Here is an 18,031-nt window from a genome sequence, read left to right on the forward strand (position 1 = left end):
ACCTGCACATCCCTGGGCACTATGGGGCAAATACTTCTGTATTTGTTTCAGATTTCTAGCAGAGAGAGTTCTTTCTTGAATATGACTGTATTAGTTTATTGTGCGCTCGGAGCTGTCGTAGCTAATGAAGATCTGCGGCATTTGTCCTTTTGTGAGATATGAGCATCTTGCCAGTACTTGTTGGCCATCCCTCATGGCCCTTGCACTGAACGGTTTGCCCAGCCATTTCACAGGGAAGTTAGGAGTGGACCACATTTGCCATGGGTCCATCAGACTGTGTACAGGCAGCGGATTTCCTTTGCTAAAGGACGTTAGTGAACCAGATAGTTTTTTAAATGGCAGTCGGCGATAGTTTCGTAACGCTATTACTGAAATGAGTTTTTTGCATTCTTAAGAGTTATTAGTTTTAATTCAAATTCCGTCAGCTGCCCTTATTTAAAAATTCATTTGTGGGTGTCCCTGGCAGGGCCCAGCATTTATTGCCTGTCCCTAGTTGCCCTTGAGAAGGTGTTGGTGAGTTGCTACTTTGAGCCACTGCAGGTCACCTGCTGTGGGTTGACCCACAATGCCATTAGGGAGGGAATTTCAGGATTTTGACCCAGTGACAGTGATATATTTCCAAGTCAGGATGGGGAGTGGCTCAGAGGGGAACTTACAAAGGGGTGGTGTTCCCATGTATCTGCTGCCCTTGTCCTTCTAGATGGCAATGGTGTAGGTTTGGAATGTGCTGTCAAAGGATCTTTGGCGAATTTCTGCAGTACATCTTTGTAGATGGTACACACTGCTGCGACTGAGTGTCGGTGGGTGGAGGGAGTGGGGTGTTTGTGGATGTGGTGCCAATCAAAGCGGGGGCTGCTTTGTCCTGGATGGTGTCGAGTTGCTCAAGTGTTGTTGGAGCTGCCCCCATTCGGGGGCAAGTGGGGTGTGTTCCCTCACACTCCTGACTTGTGCCTTGTAGATGGTGGATGGGCTTTGAGGAGTCCGGAGGTGAGTTACTCACCACAGTATTTCTAGCCTTGCTAGGCTTCGAAAGCCTGTTTCCAGAGCATTATCGTTGACCTGTGAATTACTAGTCCCTCTGGCTGTCTCCTCCTAAATTGTTTCACCCATACAGCAGAGAGCAGATTTTCAGTCTCGCTGGTCAGGCTGCTCTTGGCATAGATCTCTGAGGGGTTTAAAAAATATGGATCCACTCTGTATACATCTCCTGAGACCTTTTCCAACCCAGCCACTTCCTTTCCAGTAGTTGCAAATGAACATTTTTAATTTCCCCACCACCCCCTTACCAGTGCTGATATTGAAGGTAAAATTTATATTTAGGGAATAAAAACAGCAAGTATTGGAGAAATGTAGTCTAGCAGTATCCGTGGAGAGAGAGAAACAGAATTAATGTTTTGAGCCTGACATGAGTTCTTCAGAACCAAAGAACTCTTCAGAAAAAAGTGTCATGTCAGACTCGATGTTAACTCCCTATCCCTCTCCCCATGCGCTGGCAGACCTGATGAGTTTCTCCTGCATTTTCTGTTTTATTTTGCATTCCCAGCAGCCACAGTCACTTGCTTTTATTTTATGTAGGGTGTTTTTTTTAAAAATTAACTCCTTGCCAGTCCTCTTTCGCACGCTCTCCCTGCGCATCCTCAAATATTTTCGTCCAGTTTTTCTTTAAATGTGCCTTCCAGTTTTTGCTCCCCATTGTGCGACCGGTCCTTATTCTCTGGCCCTTGGAACTTTCTCAGTTGACGCGCTTCTTGCAGCACAAGTAATTTTTCTACAGGAATCATTGAGCAGGGAATTCCATTATCTGTGATTAGGCTTTTAAATTCGTCGATAACAAAAGCCCAGTGTGTGAAGAGTGGGAACAGATTGTATTTACAGCAGAGTGGTGGTGGGTGGGTATGATTATTGGCATGGCAATCTCACCCAGAAGTTCAAATAGGCCTCATAAAAGTGTCAGTGAATCAAAGCATGAAAATGATTTATTGTCTTCTGGACCCGATGATGAACTAATCACTTCCACCCACACACACGTTTGCTACTGATTTTGATTTGATTTAAAGTTAAATCGAAATTGCTAGTGCCATCTGTGGAAGCACTTTTTTTTTCAAAATAAACCCGTCTTTCTGTTCCCCTCTCGCTAACTCCCTCTCTGCCCGGGATACGGCACAGTTGTAAAGACACACCATTTGTGAATTTGCTTAACTGCTCCAAAACAACATACACCATTTCACCCACCACCTCCGTTGCATGTACAGTCTTCACTTACCTTTGGTTTGATTTGATTTATTATTGTCACCTGTACCTAAGTACAGTGAAAAGTTTTGTTTTGTGTGCAGCACAGGCAGATCATAACATGCAGGGACATACAGATCACAGACTGAATAAGCGAGGCGTGCAAAAGGTTGCGGCTGCACAAGAGGTACTTAGAATCAAGGTTTAAAAGTGCAGAACAATTGTAAGAAACGTGAGAATAAGATTTGCTGTAGGGAGCTTGCAAAGAGCTGCCCTGTATTGGCGGCATCTTGAGTAACAACTTTCAGGAAAGAACAGAAAGAAATTTGAGGCAATATCAAGAACGAAGAGAGTGTCTAGATGAATTTTTTTAAAAATTAAGGCACGGTAGGTGTTTGCGTGTGTACGTTGTCTGCCATATTTATTGGAATGTTTGTATGTGGTGGACTTTGCTGGAGAGCATTATAATAGGAACGTGAGACTAATTTTATGTTTCCTATTTTATTGAATAATTTTTCCAGCAAGACGTTATATTTATTCGAAGCATTCTTCTTTACATATCAAATTTTGGGATGGTTGGAAGTTTTTGGGGAGACAGCGTTTATGCCAGTGGGCTCGTAATCTAGATTAAGCCATAATCTAACACTTCAACACGCTACCATGTTCCTTAGCCAACATCTCTGTCCCAGGCTTGCTGCAGTGCTCCAGGGTAGCTCAGCGCAAGCTGGAAGAACAGCATGTCATTTTCTGCTTGGCAGCTCTGCAGCCCTCCGGACTCGATATTGAGTTCAACAATTTTGGGGCTTTTGGCACCTCCTCCCGTGCCTTTGGCTCAACCCCACCACACACCAGACCTTGTTATCACATGGGCTGCTATTACACACCACCCATTGTTAGACACTAATTGTCCCCGATAGCAGCTATTCATTCTTCCAGGCCGAACGTTATCCACTCTTTTGTCCAAATGTTCTTCTCTCTCTCTTTGGGCTCTATCTTCACACACCATTTACTCCTTACCCCGACCCTATTTTCCGCATAAAAATAAACATTTTCCTAACTACCATCCATTCTGAGGAAGGGTCACTGGACCCGAAACGTTAACTCTTGATTTCTCTTTCCACAGATGCTTCCAGACCTGCTGAGCTTTGACAGCAACTTCTGTTTTTTGTTAGTAAACTATAGGCCCAGACTTAAGCTCTGGACTCACCACGTCAAATCCCAACATGCCAGCTGGTGGAATTAATGGAGGCCGTTGTCAATTTGTTGTAACAAATAACCTATCAGGTTGTCCTTTCAAGGACAGAAATCTGTCATCCTGATCCTAACCAGTCTACGTGTGACTCTGGATCCATGGCATTGTGGTTGACCCTTAACTGCCATTTAAAAGGGCCCTAGTGAGCCATTCAGTTCAAAGGCTATTAGGGTGCGCCACAGAATACTAGCCTTGCCAGTGGCGCCCACATCCTACGAAAGAATAGTTTTTTAAAAATCTAGCAAATTGACTCCCAATATGAAAGATGTTTGCCATTCATGAACGTCATGCCGGCAAACAACAGGATTCGATTATAATCGTGCTCTGTCAGTGCATGATGCTTATGCTGAAGGACCTTATCTTTCCCACTTCCCTCCCTTTACGTTTTAACCTCCTTCCGTCCTCTGGAAGTATCTATTCCTGTACCGATGGTCCATTTGGTGTTGGGAGAGTGGTGAGACCACACCTGAAGTGCTGTGCGTTGTTCTGTTCTCCACATTTAAGGAATGATGCACCTGTATTAGTGAAGGCTTTCCAGATTAATTCATGGGATGAGAGGCTGATTAAATTGGGTTGATATTCTCTCTCTCTCTCTGACTGACTGTCTGTCTCTCTCTCTCTCTCTGACTGACTGTCTCTCTCTCTGTCCCTCTCTTCCACGCATGCACACGCACGCACACATGACAGGGGAATCTAAAACATGGGACACAGTCACAGGATAAGGGCTGATCTTTTAGGATTGAGATGAGGAGGAATTATCTCACTCGGAGGGTGACAAATCTTTGGAATTGACTACCTGATCAGGATTATGGATACTCTGTTGTTGGATACATTTAAGATTGGGCTAGACAAACATTTGCGTCGTCTATTTAAAGCAGAGGGCTGTGCGGCTTTGGAACTCTGTCCCTGAAAAGGTGGTGGAAGCCAGCACACTTTCTGGTGCAGGTTACCAGTAACTGTTGAGAAGCAGTACCATAAAAGCCTTCATTTACCATTGCAAGGTTACTTGAGTTCAATGTGCGTTGGAACGCACACAGAGAGGCTGGAAACAGTCAGTAAGTCTGGCAGCATCTGGGGAGAGGGAAGTAGAATTAGCAGGCCCTTTGGTTAACTCTGTTTTCCTTCGTACAGTGGCTACTGACCTCCCAAGCGTATCCATCAGTTTCTGTTCTTATTCTGGATTTTCATCCTCCAAGAATCATTTAATTTTGTCACCTCTGTGGTGCAACGCTAGACAGAAGCAGTGTTCTCTGAGTTCTGAGGAAGGGTCACCGGACCCGAAACGTTAACTCTGTTTTCTCCTTCACAGGTGCTGCCAGACCTGAGTTTTTCCAGCAACTTTGTTTTTGTTCTCTATATGTGTGACCTGTTTGGTAAGATTTTTCTCTGCTTGTGGCTTCCATTTCTAAAAGAAACAAAACACAACGTTTGTAATTTCAGGCTTCCCATCCGATTGGTTTTCCTAGTTGCAAGCTTGCTGTTTCTGACAGTGAATTTGACCTGTGCCTTGCTGGTGAAGATACAGCACATGGAGACCAAAACCATCGTCCTGGTCCGGGTCATCATCAACGACTCCCTCTTCGTCGCCTGCGCCATCACGCTAGCAGTCTGCCTGTATGTCATTGCTAAGACATCACCTTCCACCAGTATCTACTTGGAATCCAAGGTAACTCCCAGGTGCACCCTGCTGTGGTTCAAGCCATTTCAATGACTTTTGCATGTGGTTAGATAGTGGTTTCATCTCAGCTGCGGCCCTTTGTCTGTTCGCTTAGACAGGCTCTCTGTGTGGGGCGAAGGCCTGTATTTGAAACAAAACAATATCCTCACTGTCCATGCAGAAATGTGAGAATACTGTATTGCTATTTTATAAGGAGAAACGCATAGAGATGGGTGAAGGAAAGGATTGTAAGGCTCACTACTTTGTCAACATTGTGACTCCCGCGAGGGAGGGGAAACAACTGGGGTTGCAGCTCTCAATCCACTGTCCCCTACCGCTCCTAAACCTTCAGCTGTAAACTGTGTGGAGATTAGATGGGGCTGTGGTACCTGCTCAGACAAGTAGTCCATTGACATTTAATGTAAAGACAGAATACAGCGGTTGCTGGAAATCTGGAATAAACACAGATTGGCTTTCTGAAAACAAAGTAGATGTGGGAGATCACAGCAGGTCAGGCGACGTCCGTGGAGCGAGACCAAGCTAATGTTTCGAGTCTAGATGACTGTTCATCAGAGCTGATGTGAAGTGTGGAGGGGGCGGCATTTAAGCAGTAGTTGGGGGGATTTAGAGTGCTGGGGGGTAAAGGGTACTGATATTGCAGAGTTAAGTGATTCGAATGTGAGAATGGCAGAACTGTGGTGTGTCTAACTGTCGGACTGGGAAGAACAGACAGTCCCACTGGGATGGGCAGAAGTGAGAGAGGACTTGATGACAGAGAATGTAACAGGTAAAGCTAATAGAAAGGGAAGAAATGGGTGAGGGTTCACAATCTGAAGCTGTTGAACTCCATGTTAAGTCCAGGATTTTTTAATTTGTTTTCTGTACAGATTCCAGCATCTGCAGTAATTTGCTCCTACAGATTAACTTTCTTCAGTATTTGACTCTGTTAACACTTCTTGTTCAGGTATAAGAAGATCTTGCATTTATACCACACCTTTCTCAGCCCCCATATGTGTGAAACATTTTACAGCTAATTAAATACTTTCTGAAGTGTAGTCACGGCAGTGAGACGTGCAAGCCAATCTTTGTAAAGTAAGGAAACTTACAAATGGCAATACAGTAATAACCAGATCATCAGTGATTTTTTTTATTCATTAACGGGATGAGGACATTGCTGGCTAGGCAGCATTTATTGCCCATTCCTAACTGCTCAGAGGGCAGTTAAGAGTCAACCACATTGCTGTGGGTCTGGAGGTAGATGTAGACCAGACCAGGTAAGGATGGCAGTTTCCTTCCCTAAAGGGCACTAGTGAACCAGATGGGTTTTTCCGACAATTGGCAATGGATTCCTGGTCGTCATTAGACTCTTTCTTCCAGATTTTTATTGAATTCAAATCCGACCATCTGCTGTGGCTGGATTCAACCCGGGTCCCCAGAACATTGCCTGGGTCTCTGGATTGATAGGCCTGTGACAGTACCACTACGCCGTCGCCCCTCCGACGTTGCTCGAGGATTTGAACGTTAGCCAGGGCTACGAGGAGCAATCTCCTCATTTTCTTCGAAATGCAAGTGGCTGGGGGTCTTTCGCATCTAACTGAGAAGCCAGCATGAGCCTTGGTTTAATGTCCCATCCAAACGGTGGCGGCACAACAGTGCACAGGCCTGATGAGGGCTGGCATTAGGAATGTCTGTTTGAATTGTGTGCTCAGGCCTTGAGTGGGACTAGAATGGCCAGCTTTTCGGCACAGGGTCATAGGTGCTGCTCCCGAGTCACAACTGAGGTTGAGACAGCAAAGAGCACCTTCCTCCCCCCACTCCATGGGGCTATTGGGAGGCTCCAGCTTCAGATAGAAGTATTGAGGGCAGTTTCAGAGCCATGCCTTTATGTAGCTTGCTGTCAAAACTCCGCTGGGCAATGGGTTCAAAACTGGCCCGTTCTTCTTGTCAATGCTATAGAATGACCTAAAGTCTTGTTGCAGCTTTACAAGATGTTGGTGAGGCCACATTTGGAGTAATGTGCGCAGTTCTGGTCACCCTACAATGGAAAGAAAATTGTTAAACTAGAAAGAGTGCAGAAAAGATTAACTAGGATGCTACCTAGACTGGAAGGATTGAGTTATAAGGAGAGGTTGGAAAGGCTGGGACTCTCTTTTTCCCCTAGAGTGTAGGACACTGAGGGGTAACCTTATAGAGGTCTATAAGATCATGAGAGGCGTAGATAAGGTAGATAGCCAACAGCTTTTCCCCATGGTAGGGGAGTCTAACACTAGAGGGTACAGATTAAAAGTAAGGGGAGAGATACAAGAGGGTACAGAACGGCAATTTCTTCACACCGCGTGGGGAGTGTCTGGAATGGGCTGCCAGAGGTGGAGGTGGAGGCGAGTACAATTTTGTTATTTAAGTAACATTTGGATGGGATTAGTATGGATGGATATGGACCAAACGCAGGCAAACGGGCCTAGGTTAAATTGTGTGGCGGGGACAATTTGGGTTAAAGGGCTTGTTTCCATGTTTTTTCTTCAGACTGTGTTGCTGCAAGTAGCAACCTTCAGTGCATCACCCTTCGAGTAACGACCTTCAGAACAGGCTGTAAACTGCCTCCTTGAACTGCAGCAGGGTATTGCAATCCCACTAATTCCATCTGGTGTCAGCCTTCTGAACATAACTTAAATTCCATCAGGGCCGGGTTAAAACGGGTCGGAAACCGTTTCGTTTGTGGAAAATATGTTGCTGAAAGGAGTTCATACCTAAGAGCACGTGCAATGTGCCTTAATGACTACCACCCAGTGACTCTGACCTTAATAATCATGGAGTGCTTCAAGAGGCTGGTCATGGCCCACATCAACTCCAGTCTCCCAACCTGCCTCAATCCCCTACCATTTGCCTACTGACGTAACAAGTCTACAGAGGATGCCATATCCCTAGCCCTGCACTCATCCCTGGAACATCTGGACATCAAAGACACCTACGTCAGTCTCCTGCTTGTTGATTACAGCTCCACCTTCAACACCATTATCCCCTCCAGACTGATTTCAAAACTCCTTGACCTTGGTCTTGGCTCCACCCTCTGCAACTGGATCCTCAGCTTTCTGACCCACAGGCCACAATCAGTGAGGATAGGTAACTGCACCTCCTCCACAATAACCTCAACACTGGAGCCCCCCAGTGATGCATCCTCAGCCCCCTACTGTACTCCATGTACACCTACAACTGTGTTGCCAAATTCCAAATGAATACCATCTACAAGTTCGCTGACGACACCACCGCAGTGGGACGGATATCTAACAGCAATGAGTCAAAACACAGAATGGAGATAGAGGGCTTGGTGACGTGGTGCGATTGAAAACAATCTGTCTCTCAACGTCGGCAAAACTAAAGAACTGATCATCGACTTCAGAGAGAAAGGAGGAGAACACGCCCCTATCTACATCGATGGAACTGAGCGTGAAGATCACCAAGTTCCTCGGAATGATGATAACCGACAACCTGTCCTGGACTACCCACGTAGATGTGATAGTCAAGAAGGCACAACAACGCCTCTTCTTCCTCCGGCAGCTCAGGAAATTCGGCATATCCATAAGGTCCCTTACCAACTTCTACAGATGCACTATTGAAAGCCAACTGTCCGGATGCATAACAGTCTGGTATGGCAACTGCTCTGGCCAGGACCGTGAGAAACTACAGAAGGAGGTATGCACAGCCCAGACCATCACGGAAGCCAACCTTCCATCCATGGACTCCATTTACATGGCTCACTGCCGTGGAAAGACTACCAACTTCGTCAAAGACCCATCGCAACCCGGTAATGCTCTCCTACAACCTCTTCCTTCAGGCAGAAGATACAGAAGCCTGAACACTTGCACAGGCAGGTTCAGGAACAGCTGCTACCCAGCCGTTATCAGACTGTCGAATGGACTCTGTAGCCTCAAACAATGCTGATCTTGCCTAGCACATGCCCTGTGCAATGTAACCAGTAGGCTTCTGGCTAAGTCTTTTTGATCTGTACATCCTTTGCTTACTATGATCTGCCTGTACCGCTTATAAACAAAGCTGTTCTCTGTATTTTGGTACACATGACAATAAATCAATCAATTGAGCCCATTGGCTGTGTTGTCTGGGCAGTCGACTGGATAATTGGGGCTTGTGTCAAAAAGCTGCAGCTGATCTTGTTCTTAAAGCGTTCTCTGCCTTTTTAATGATGGGTTTTTTTTGACTGACTTTTCTTTAGGGCACATCAGTCTGTCAGACTACAGCTGTGGGAGCATTGGTGTTCCTTCTGTATGCAAGCCGAGCCTGTTATAACCTGGTTGCTGTGATGTGTTCACCAGATTCGCACGACTCCTTTGATTATGGCTGGTACAACGTTTCCGACCAGGTGACTTGTGGGACCAGAGTGCTCCCGACTCTTTCGGACTGGGTGTGATTTTGCTGTTGACTGCCACGTTGATGGCTCGGCCGGTTCAGGGCGACTCTCCCCGGGTTAGGGAGGCGGGAGAAAATGAGAAAGCCTTTGTTCCAGGAGGGCGCTTCCCTGTTGCGGATAAAGCTGGGGTGGGCGGGATCTGTTTGGGTTGCCGCTTCCTGCAGCGGAATGTCAGCCTGGGAAATGTGCTTCAGTCTCGAGTGAGACTTGAACCTGTGACCTCGAGAGAGAGTGCTGGCGGGTTATTGCCTTTGGGAGACGGGTTGGGGGTCGGGGGGGGTGGGGATGATCAGTGATTCTACACGGCTGTAAAGTCATGACATTGCTGATGAATGGAATAAGATTGTAAGTGTGTGTGTGTGTGTGTGTGTGTGTGTGCGTGCACACGTGCGGCAGTGGCAGATACTTCCCTTGGAAATGAAAAGAATTTTTGTTTTGCCTCCATCTCCTACAGGCTGATCTGATGTCGAATCTCGGGGACAAAGGTTACCTTGTGTTTGGTTGCATCCTGTTTTTTTGGGAACTGCTGCCCACAGCCCTGCTAGTGTTGTTTTTCAGAGTTCGCAGACCAGCTCAGGATCTGGTGAGTCGGGTGAGAGTTTGCATTGTCGTTCTTCTCTCCTCCTGCCCTGGTGAAAACAAATTTCCTGTGATCCCGGTGCTTTGGCAATGTTCGCTGAGAATTCTCGTTGCTCTGTTTGGAATCATTATCCTGAACTTGAGGGGAGACTATGTGGAAGGGAGACAATAGCCTAGTGGTATTAACGCTGGACTGTTAATCTAGACACCCAGATAATGTTCTGGGGACCTGGGTTCGAATCCCGTCACGGCAACATTGTGGAATTTGAATTCGATAAATGCCTGGAATGATGACCGCGAATCCGTTGCCGATTGTCGGAAAAACCCATCTGGTTCACTAATGTCCTTTAGGGAAGGAAACGACCATCCTTACCTTGTCTGGCCTACATGTGACTCCAGACCCACAGCAACGTGGTTGACTCTTAACTGCCTTCTGGCAGTTAGGGATGGGCAATAAATGCTGCATAGCCAGCGACGCCCACATCCAGTCCCCCCTCAATTTTGCTGGATTTCACAGAATCGTTAAGGCTCAGAAGAAGGCAATTTAGCCCATCTGTCTGAAACGGCTGTCTAAACAATTTAACTTACTGCTACCCTCCTGTATTTTGCCTGTACCTTACACCTGTTTCTATTTCAATAATCCTCCACTGCCCTCCGAAATACTTTAATTGAACCTGCCTCCCCCATACTTCCAGGCAATGCATTCTGGATTCTTAACTCCTCGTTGTGTGAAGAAGATTTTTCTCCTTGTCTCCCGTTTGCTTATTTTGCAAAGTGCTTTAAAATTGTGCCCGTCTGTTTCTCAGTCCTCTCATGAGCAGGAAATGGTTTCTCTCTGTCCACCCTTAAATCTCATGATCTTGAAGACTTCGATCAAATCTTCTCTGAGCCTTCTCCTCCACGAGGGAAACGATCCCAACCTCTCCAACAAATACTGAAATTGCTGGAAAAACAGCAGGTCTGGCAGAGATAAAGCAGAGTTAACTTTTCGGGTCCAGTGACCCTTCTTCAGAACAGAACAACCTCTCCAATCTTTCCTCATGACTGAAATGTTTCATCCCTGGAACCGTTCTCGTAAATTTCTGCTGCACTTTATCAATGTATTCACAACCTTCCCAAACTGTGCACCCAGAACTGTGCACACAGTACTGTAGCTGAGGTCTAACCAGTGTCATGTATCAATTTATCACGACCTCCCTGCCCTTATACTCCCTATTTGTAAAACCTAGGTCTTAAAATGCAAGTGTTGTTCCCAAAGCAGGAGATAGGGTGCTGAAATAACTCCACAGAGACAAGTATCCCATCATCAGGTAACCCTTTATTTACACGTGGAGAGTCCTTGACACTGATCCAGCTTCCTCAGAGTCAGCTCTCTAAGTGAACAGGATGTCTGACTCTCCTGTTTATATCTGTCAGCTAGGGCCCCCTGACAGCCCCAACCAGGGAACTCATATTTTATGTTCTGAGGAAGGGTCACCGGACCTGAAACGTTAACTGTGTTTTTCCCTTCACAGATGCTGCCAGACCTGCTGAGCTTTTCCAGCAAACTTGTTTATGTTCCTGATTTACAGCATCCGCAGTTCTTTCAGGTTTTTATTTAACTCCTATTCTATGATGTCCATCTGGCTGACCTCCTTACAAACACGACATCCCTCACCCTCTGAGTCCGAGGACATAGGGAGCTGCTTCTTTCTTTGTAGCTCCTCCTGGGGCGTTTTAGCACTGAGGCAGGTTCATCCGACTCTACCTCGGATATGGGCAGCATCTAACACACAGTAACTCGCCTCTCGCGCTGGGTGCGTTTCGATAGAAATTCATTCACTTTAAGCGGCAAAGCGTCGAGGTGGCAACATTTGCTGAGTCCATCTCAGATTCTGGGGTCTCTTCAACACTTGATGGAGAGGGAGAACCCACGGGTCCCGACAGCCTTTTCTGACTGTTCCAAGGAGACGGGCACATCTTACTCCCACCCTGTTTGCGAGTTTGCAGCTTTCATATGGTCCCACATGCTTGTTCAGGACCATCGCACCTACCCGAACTTTATACGTCACCGTGCCTGACCTCGCGTCAACCCATGCCTCCAACCCATTCCAGTGGTTGCTATGTCAAACTTTGTCCCTTGAAGTAAACTGTCTGTCTCACCTAGCAGAGTCTCGTGTCCAGCATTGATGTTCCTGATGCTATTTCACCCTCTGTTACTCCAGGTCCGGGAAGACCAGATTTAACCTGGTGCGGCGTCTTCTCCCCCATTACCAACTCTGCTGGAGATATATCTATAGTTGCATGAGGGGTGGTTCTATAATCAAATAGGAACTGGGACAGTTTGGTATCTAGGGAAGGTGTAGGTTGTTTCTTTAAGCCTGCCTTCAAAGTTTGGATTGCTCTTTATGCCAGACCATTGGATGATGGATGGTATGGAGCTGTCCTTAAATGTCGAATACCATTTGATTTTAGGAAATACTGAAATTCCTTGCTGGTAAATGTTGGCCTGGTATCTGTGACCAACATTCCTGGCAGTCAGTGCATTGCAAAAGGTGCACAGTTTTTCTATCGTCGTCCCTGTATTTGACAAATGGACTCTGTGCACGTCCAGCCACTTTGAGTGGGTGTCTACAATGACAAAGAACATTGAGCCCATGAAAGGACCTGCACAGTCGACGTGTAACCGAGTCCAGGGTTTACCCATCCGTTCCCACCAATGTGGGGAGAGCTGCTGGCGGTAATTTTTGTCCTTGTTGGCACTCTGGGCACTGCTCCCCCCCCCCAACACAGCTATGTCTGCATCCAATCCTGGCCACCAGACATAACTGCTTACCAACATCTTCATTTTGGAAACTGACCTGGTGGAGTTCAGCCAGTACCTAGCAATGACCTTTCCTCGGAACAATCAGTCATGCTCCCCATAATAATATGCTGTCCTCTACTGTGATCTGGTCTCTCCGGGTCCAAACAGGTTTTAATTCTGGTTGTGATGGCCCTTTGGTCACCAGCTGTTTCAGTTTTGCCAGGACCAGATCCTTCTGCGTCCAAAGTCTGATATTGTCAGCTGTGACTGGAAGGGTGTCCACAAAATTTAAAATTATTACGGACTTTTCCAGTGGCGGTACCACCAGTGATGTATCTGCCAGTGGGAGGTGCCTCAATGCATCCACATTTGTTACTTGGCCTCCCAGACAGTGTTCCAACTTGTAATTGTACACACAAAAACAGAAGCTGCTGGAAAAGCTCAGCAGGTCTGGCAGCATCTGTGAAGAAAAAATCAGAGTTAATTTCGGGTCCAGTGACCCTTCCTCAGAACTGAGTTCCAGCAACTTCTGTTTTTGTTCCTGATTTACAGCATCCGCAGTTATTTCGGTTTGCAATTGTACGCACTTATTATCAGAGACCAGCGCTGAATGCGGCCTGAAGCTGTGGGCAGCACAGCCTTGTCCTCTTTTAGTAGACCCAGCAGGGGTTTGTTATCCGTTATTATTATTACAGGTTTACATCTGTAAAAGTATTGGTGAAACTTCCTGACTCCAAATATGACCGGCAAACCTTCCAAAGTCCTGGATGCATATACTATTGGGTGTTCCTCTCTGTTGGGCCCTCTTGAGCTAATACTACCCCAATGCTGTGTGGGGAGCTTTTGCTGGTTAGTACCAGATCTTGCTTGGGATCATTGTGTGCCAACACATTAGAGGATGATCACTGTTTCTTTACTACCCTGAAAGCTATGGCTTGGCTATGTGACCATTTCCAAGGCTGATCCTTTTATTAAGAGTTTATGCAAAGCTGCCAGGATTCAGGTCAGGTTATATATTTCAACAGCCCAAGGGAAGATCTAAACCCCAGTAGAGACATGGGAGCTGGGGCACCGTTGATCGCCCTCAGTTTATCTTCCAACAGGTGTAGCCTGGTCTTGTCAACTCTGTAGCCCAAGTAGGTCACTTGGGGTGCCTGGAGAACACACAGTTCCCTTCTAAGGTGTATGCCCACCCAAGAGAAACATCTAAGGACTATGTCCAAGTTCTTTAAGTCCTCCATATTAGTCTTCCCTGTTATTAGCAGGGCATCTGGATAAATGGCGACCTGGGGTAGACCCGCTAAAATGTTGTGTATCGTCCACTGAAGAATTGCACAGGCTGACAATTCCCCAAATGGCAGTCTCATATATTGGTACAAACCCTTATGGGCATTAATTGTAGCAAACATCTGGGAATCCTCATCTAATCACAGTTGCAAGTACACATGGCTCATGTCCAACTTTGGGAAGGACAGCCCCCTCCCCCCGCCAGCTTTGCCTATTAATTTGATAAATATATGAGAGGGATTGGGTATTTATCCAGCTGCGAAAAGCATTTACCGTTTGTTTAAAATCCCCACAAAGGCGAACCAACCAGTCAGGCTTCACAGTCGATACAACCAGTGCTGCCCATTCCGCAAACTCTACTGGTTTGATGATTCCTTCGCTTTCCAGCTTCCTGATTTCTGCCCCTACTTTTGCCCATAAGGCAAATGGCAAATGGCACTTGGCAGGCCTTGCAGAATCATGGAATTGTTTCCTGGTCAACATGCAAGGATGTTGCTAAGCAATTTAACTGTTCCAAACCAGATGTTGGTGGACGTTCCGGGGGCATGCACTCTCCTGGATACCGGCCTATGAGTTCTCTTGCTCAATTTAGTTCTGGTGGGATTCTTGCTATCTCGAGTCTGAGCAGCAACAACAATGGCTTGCAGGCCTGGATCCTGAAGAAATTTTTAACTGTTTGGTTGATGTTTGGCTTTGTTTTAGGGTTTTGCTGTGGGCTGACCTAGAGTCCCACTGTTCAGGATGTGTCCTGAGTGAGGCTATGCAATTGCCTTCACTCAAGTGGTGTTTCCCAAGCTCGGTTGGACTGGGGAGGGTATCCACTTCCATCGGAATACCCTGCAAATTATTTACTCCATATGCCGCATTTTCCAATGATAAAGCCAGTTGTAGGGCCTGTTTGAAGTGCCATTAGGCCTCAGCTAATAGGCGCTTTTGCATGGTTATAGCATTAATCCCACATACCAATTTCACAACAGCGAGGAAAACAATTTCTGTTCTATTTGCTTGTGCTACCTTGAGTTCTTTTACTAATCAGATCAAATGACTGATGAGGTGCAGTATTCAATACCAATCAATCGTTTCAACCATTGCTTATTTACACAGCTGGTTTGTGTGCTGCTAGCACACCTTATACATATGTTTTGAGTGACTGACTTTGTCTCACTAGGGAATCATATTAACTAACTGCTGTCAAAGAGCTCTAAATGTAGCAATAGCTTCTCTCCCGTTTTGAAAGCCAAAATTACACTGCGTTTCTGCTCGTGCATTCCTTTCTCCAGCTAATGGCGACGTCGCCTGTAAACACGGCCTTGCAAATCACTGATAATGTTGCACACATCATGGCTGTTTGCCATTGGTGTGTATCTGGGAAGTGTAGGCACATGGACTAACAGCAAGCTGCTAACCTATCTTGACTGTTTCCCGAGATGAACTATACAGAGTCATAAAGTATGGAAACAGGCCCTTTGGTCCAACTTGTCCCTGCCAATCAAGTTTCCCAAATGAAACTAGTCCCACTTGCCTGCATTTGGCCCGTATCCTTCTAAACCATTCTTCTTAATGAACCTATCCAAATGTCTTTTTAAACCTTGTAACTGTACCTGCATCCACCACCTCCACTGGCGGTTCGTTCCACACAATAACCAGTCGGCGTAAATTAGTTGTCCCTCAGGTCCCTTTTAAATCTTTCTCCTCTCACCTTAAAAATATGCCCACAAGTTTTGAACACACCCCAGTCGAGGGAAAGGACCTTTGCTTTTTGCCTTATCTATGTGCCCCTCATGATTTTATAAGCCCCTATAAAGTCACCCCTCAGCCTCTGACACTCCAGTTGAAAAAGTCTCAGCCTGTCAGCGTCTCCTTAAAACACAAATCCTCCAGTCCAGGCAACTTCCTGGTAAAGTTCTTCTAAACCCCCTCCAATTTAATAATATCCTTCCTATAGTAGGGTGACCAAAACTACACTCAGTACTCCAGAAGTGGCCTCATTAAAGTCCTCTACAACCTCAGCATGTGAATAGAAAAGGCAAATGGAATGTTGGCCTTTATTTCAAAGTGTGTGGAGTACATAAAATAGGGATGTTTTGCTAAAACTAGTCAAGACGCTAGATAGATCGCACCTAGAATATTGTGAAACGGCTCAATACTCTATTGGTCTCCAATATTCACACTGTCATAGGCATCACCAGATGTTTGACCACCTGAGAGCTTATGGTATAGACAATGACATTGTCAGATCTTCTCTGTTGACCTTGTGTAGAAGGGCTGCTGTAGATAGGTTTGGTCTGCAAAGAGCAGTTTGTGTGAGAACGCTGATGAAATGTTCTTGTCACACCTGAGTGAGACTGATCACATCCCATGTTAGTGAGGATGTATTAACGTAACTCAGACACCTCATGCTTCACTGAGATATGACCATTTTTTGAGCGAATAACTATTGTCTGTGAATGTGTCTTTATAATCCACTTGGAGCACTGCTTTACGTTTCAAAGGCAGGCAATGGCCTAGTGGTATTCAGAATCATAGTTCATAGAATCATAGAACCCTACAGTGTGGAAACAGGCGATTCAGCCCAACAAGTCCACACTGCCCCTCTGAAGAGCATCTCATCCAGACCCATTCCCCATGTCTAAACCACCTAACCTGCACATCCCTGGGCACTATGGGACAATTTAGCACGGCCAATCCACCCTAACCTGCACATCCCTGGGCACTATGGGGAAATTCAGCACGGCCAATCCACCCTAACCCGCACATCCCTGGGCACTATGGGACAATTTAGCATGGCCAATCCACCCTAACCTGCACATCTTTGGACTGTGGGAGGAAACCGGAGCACCCGGAGGAAACCCACACAGACACTGGGAGAATGTGCAAACCCCACACAGATAGTCGCCCGAGGGTGGGATTGAATCCAGGTCTCTGGTGCTGTGAGGCAGCAGCGCTAACCACTGAGCCACTGTGTTGCCCCTCGCTAGACCGTTAATCCAGAAACTCAGGTAACGTTCTTGAAACCTGGGTTTGAATCCCACTATGGCAACTGGTGGAATTTGAATTCAATAAGGCTTTTAAATCTCTGCTCACAGAACGTGGTCTTGAATCAGTGTGAATATATTGACGTACAGTGAGGCGGACTGTGTCACTTCTCACACCTGGAACAGGGTGAACCACCTCTCCAGTGTGAGTGCACTGGTGGATACTGAATCCAGTCCCGCAGTGAGAGGACACGCTCCTCATTGTGAATATGCTGATTGTACAGCAACCCTCTGGAATCTTGGTAATCACTGAACTGCTTCCCTCATTGAAGTATCCCTGAGGCAAACTCTGGATGGCTTTAACTCTCCCAGTACTGAGAGTGTCAGCTGAGTGGGTAGGCAGCAAACAAGATAGAATCATAAAGGAGTTCTTTTACTCTCCCAAGCTATTCATCTAGGTATAGTATCACAGCTATATCTGACTGCTTTCCGACCATGTGGTGAAGAAAGTGGAGAGGAAGGATCACCAAGGGAGCAGTCAAGAGTTCCAGGGATTTAGAGTGCAGTTGTAAGCCAACTCATGCTTCTACTGATCATACTAGACAAGTGGAACAATTCAGGCACCACTTTTGCTGGCTATTGGGATGTGAGTAAATGATCCATTGAGTAATGCTTAGCCCTTCCAAAGTACATGAATCTGCACAGCTAGTGACAGCTGTGATGCCCTACACAGTTGAACACCTTTTGGACTCCATGTCTTGAGCTCCCTTGTGACAAACAGTCCAAAGATGTGCAGGTTAGGGTGGATTGGCCGTGCTAAATTGTCCCATAGTGCCCAGGGATG

General features: G+C 46.2%; 1 protein-coding gene across 1 annotated transcript in view; it reads left to right on the top strand.

Moving 5' to 3' along the window:
* The window catches only part of LOC109936336 (integral membrane protein GPR137-like), a 42,842-nt gene that overhangs the window by 18,140 nt on the left and 6,671 nt on the right, over window positions 1-18,031 (top strand). Inside the window, exons 4-7 of the mRNA XM_048619756.1 lie at window positions 647-665; window positions 4,922-5,147; window positions 9,367-9,513; window positions 10,016-10,144. Coding sequence (XP_048475713.1) covers window positions 647-665; window positions 4,922-5,147; window positions 9,367-9,513; window positions 10,016-10,144 — 521 coding nt within the window. The remainder of the gene's footprint in view (window positions 1-646; window positions 666-4,921; window positions 5,148-9,366; window positions 9,514-10,015; window positions 10,145-18,031) is intronic.

This window comes from Rhincodon typus, chromosome 43 (genome assembly GCF_021869965.1).
Source record: "Rhincodon typus isolate 14 chromosome 43, sRhiTyp1.1, whole genome shotgun sequence".
NCBI lineage: Eukaryota > Metazoa > Chordata > Chondrichthyes > Orectolobiformes > Rhincodontidae > Rhincodon > Rhincodon typus.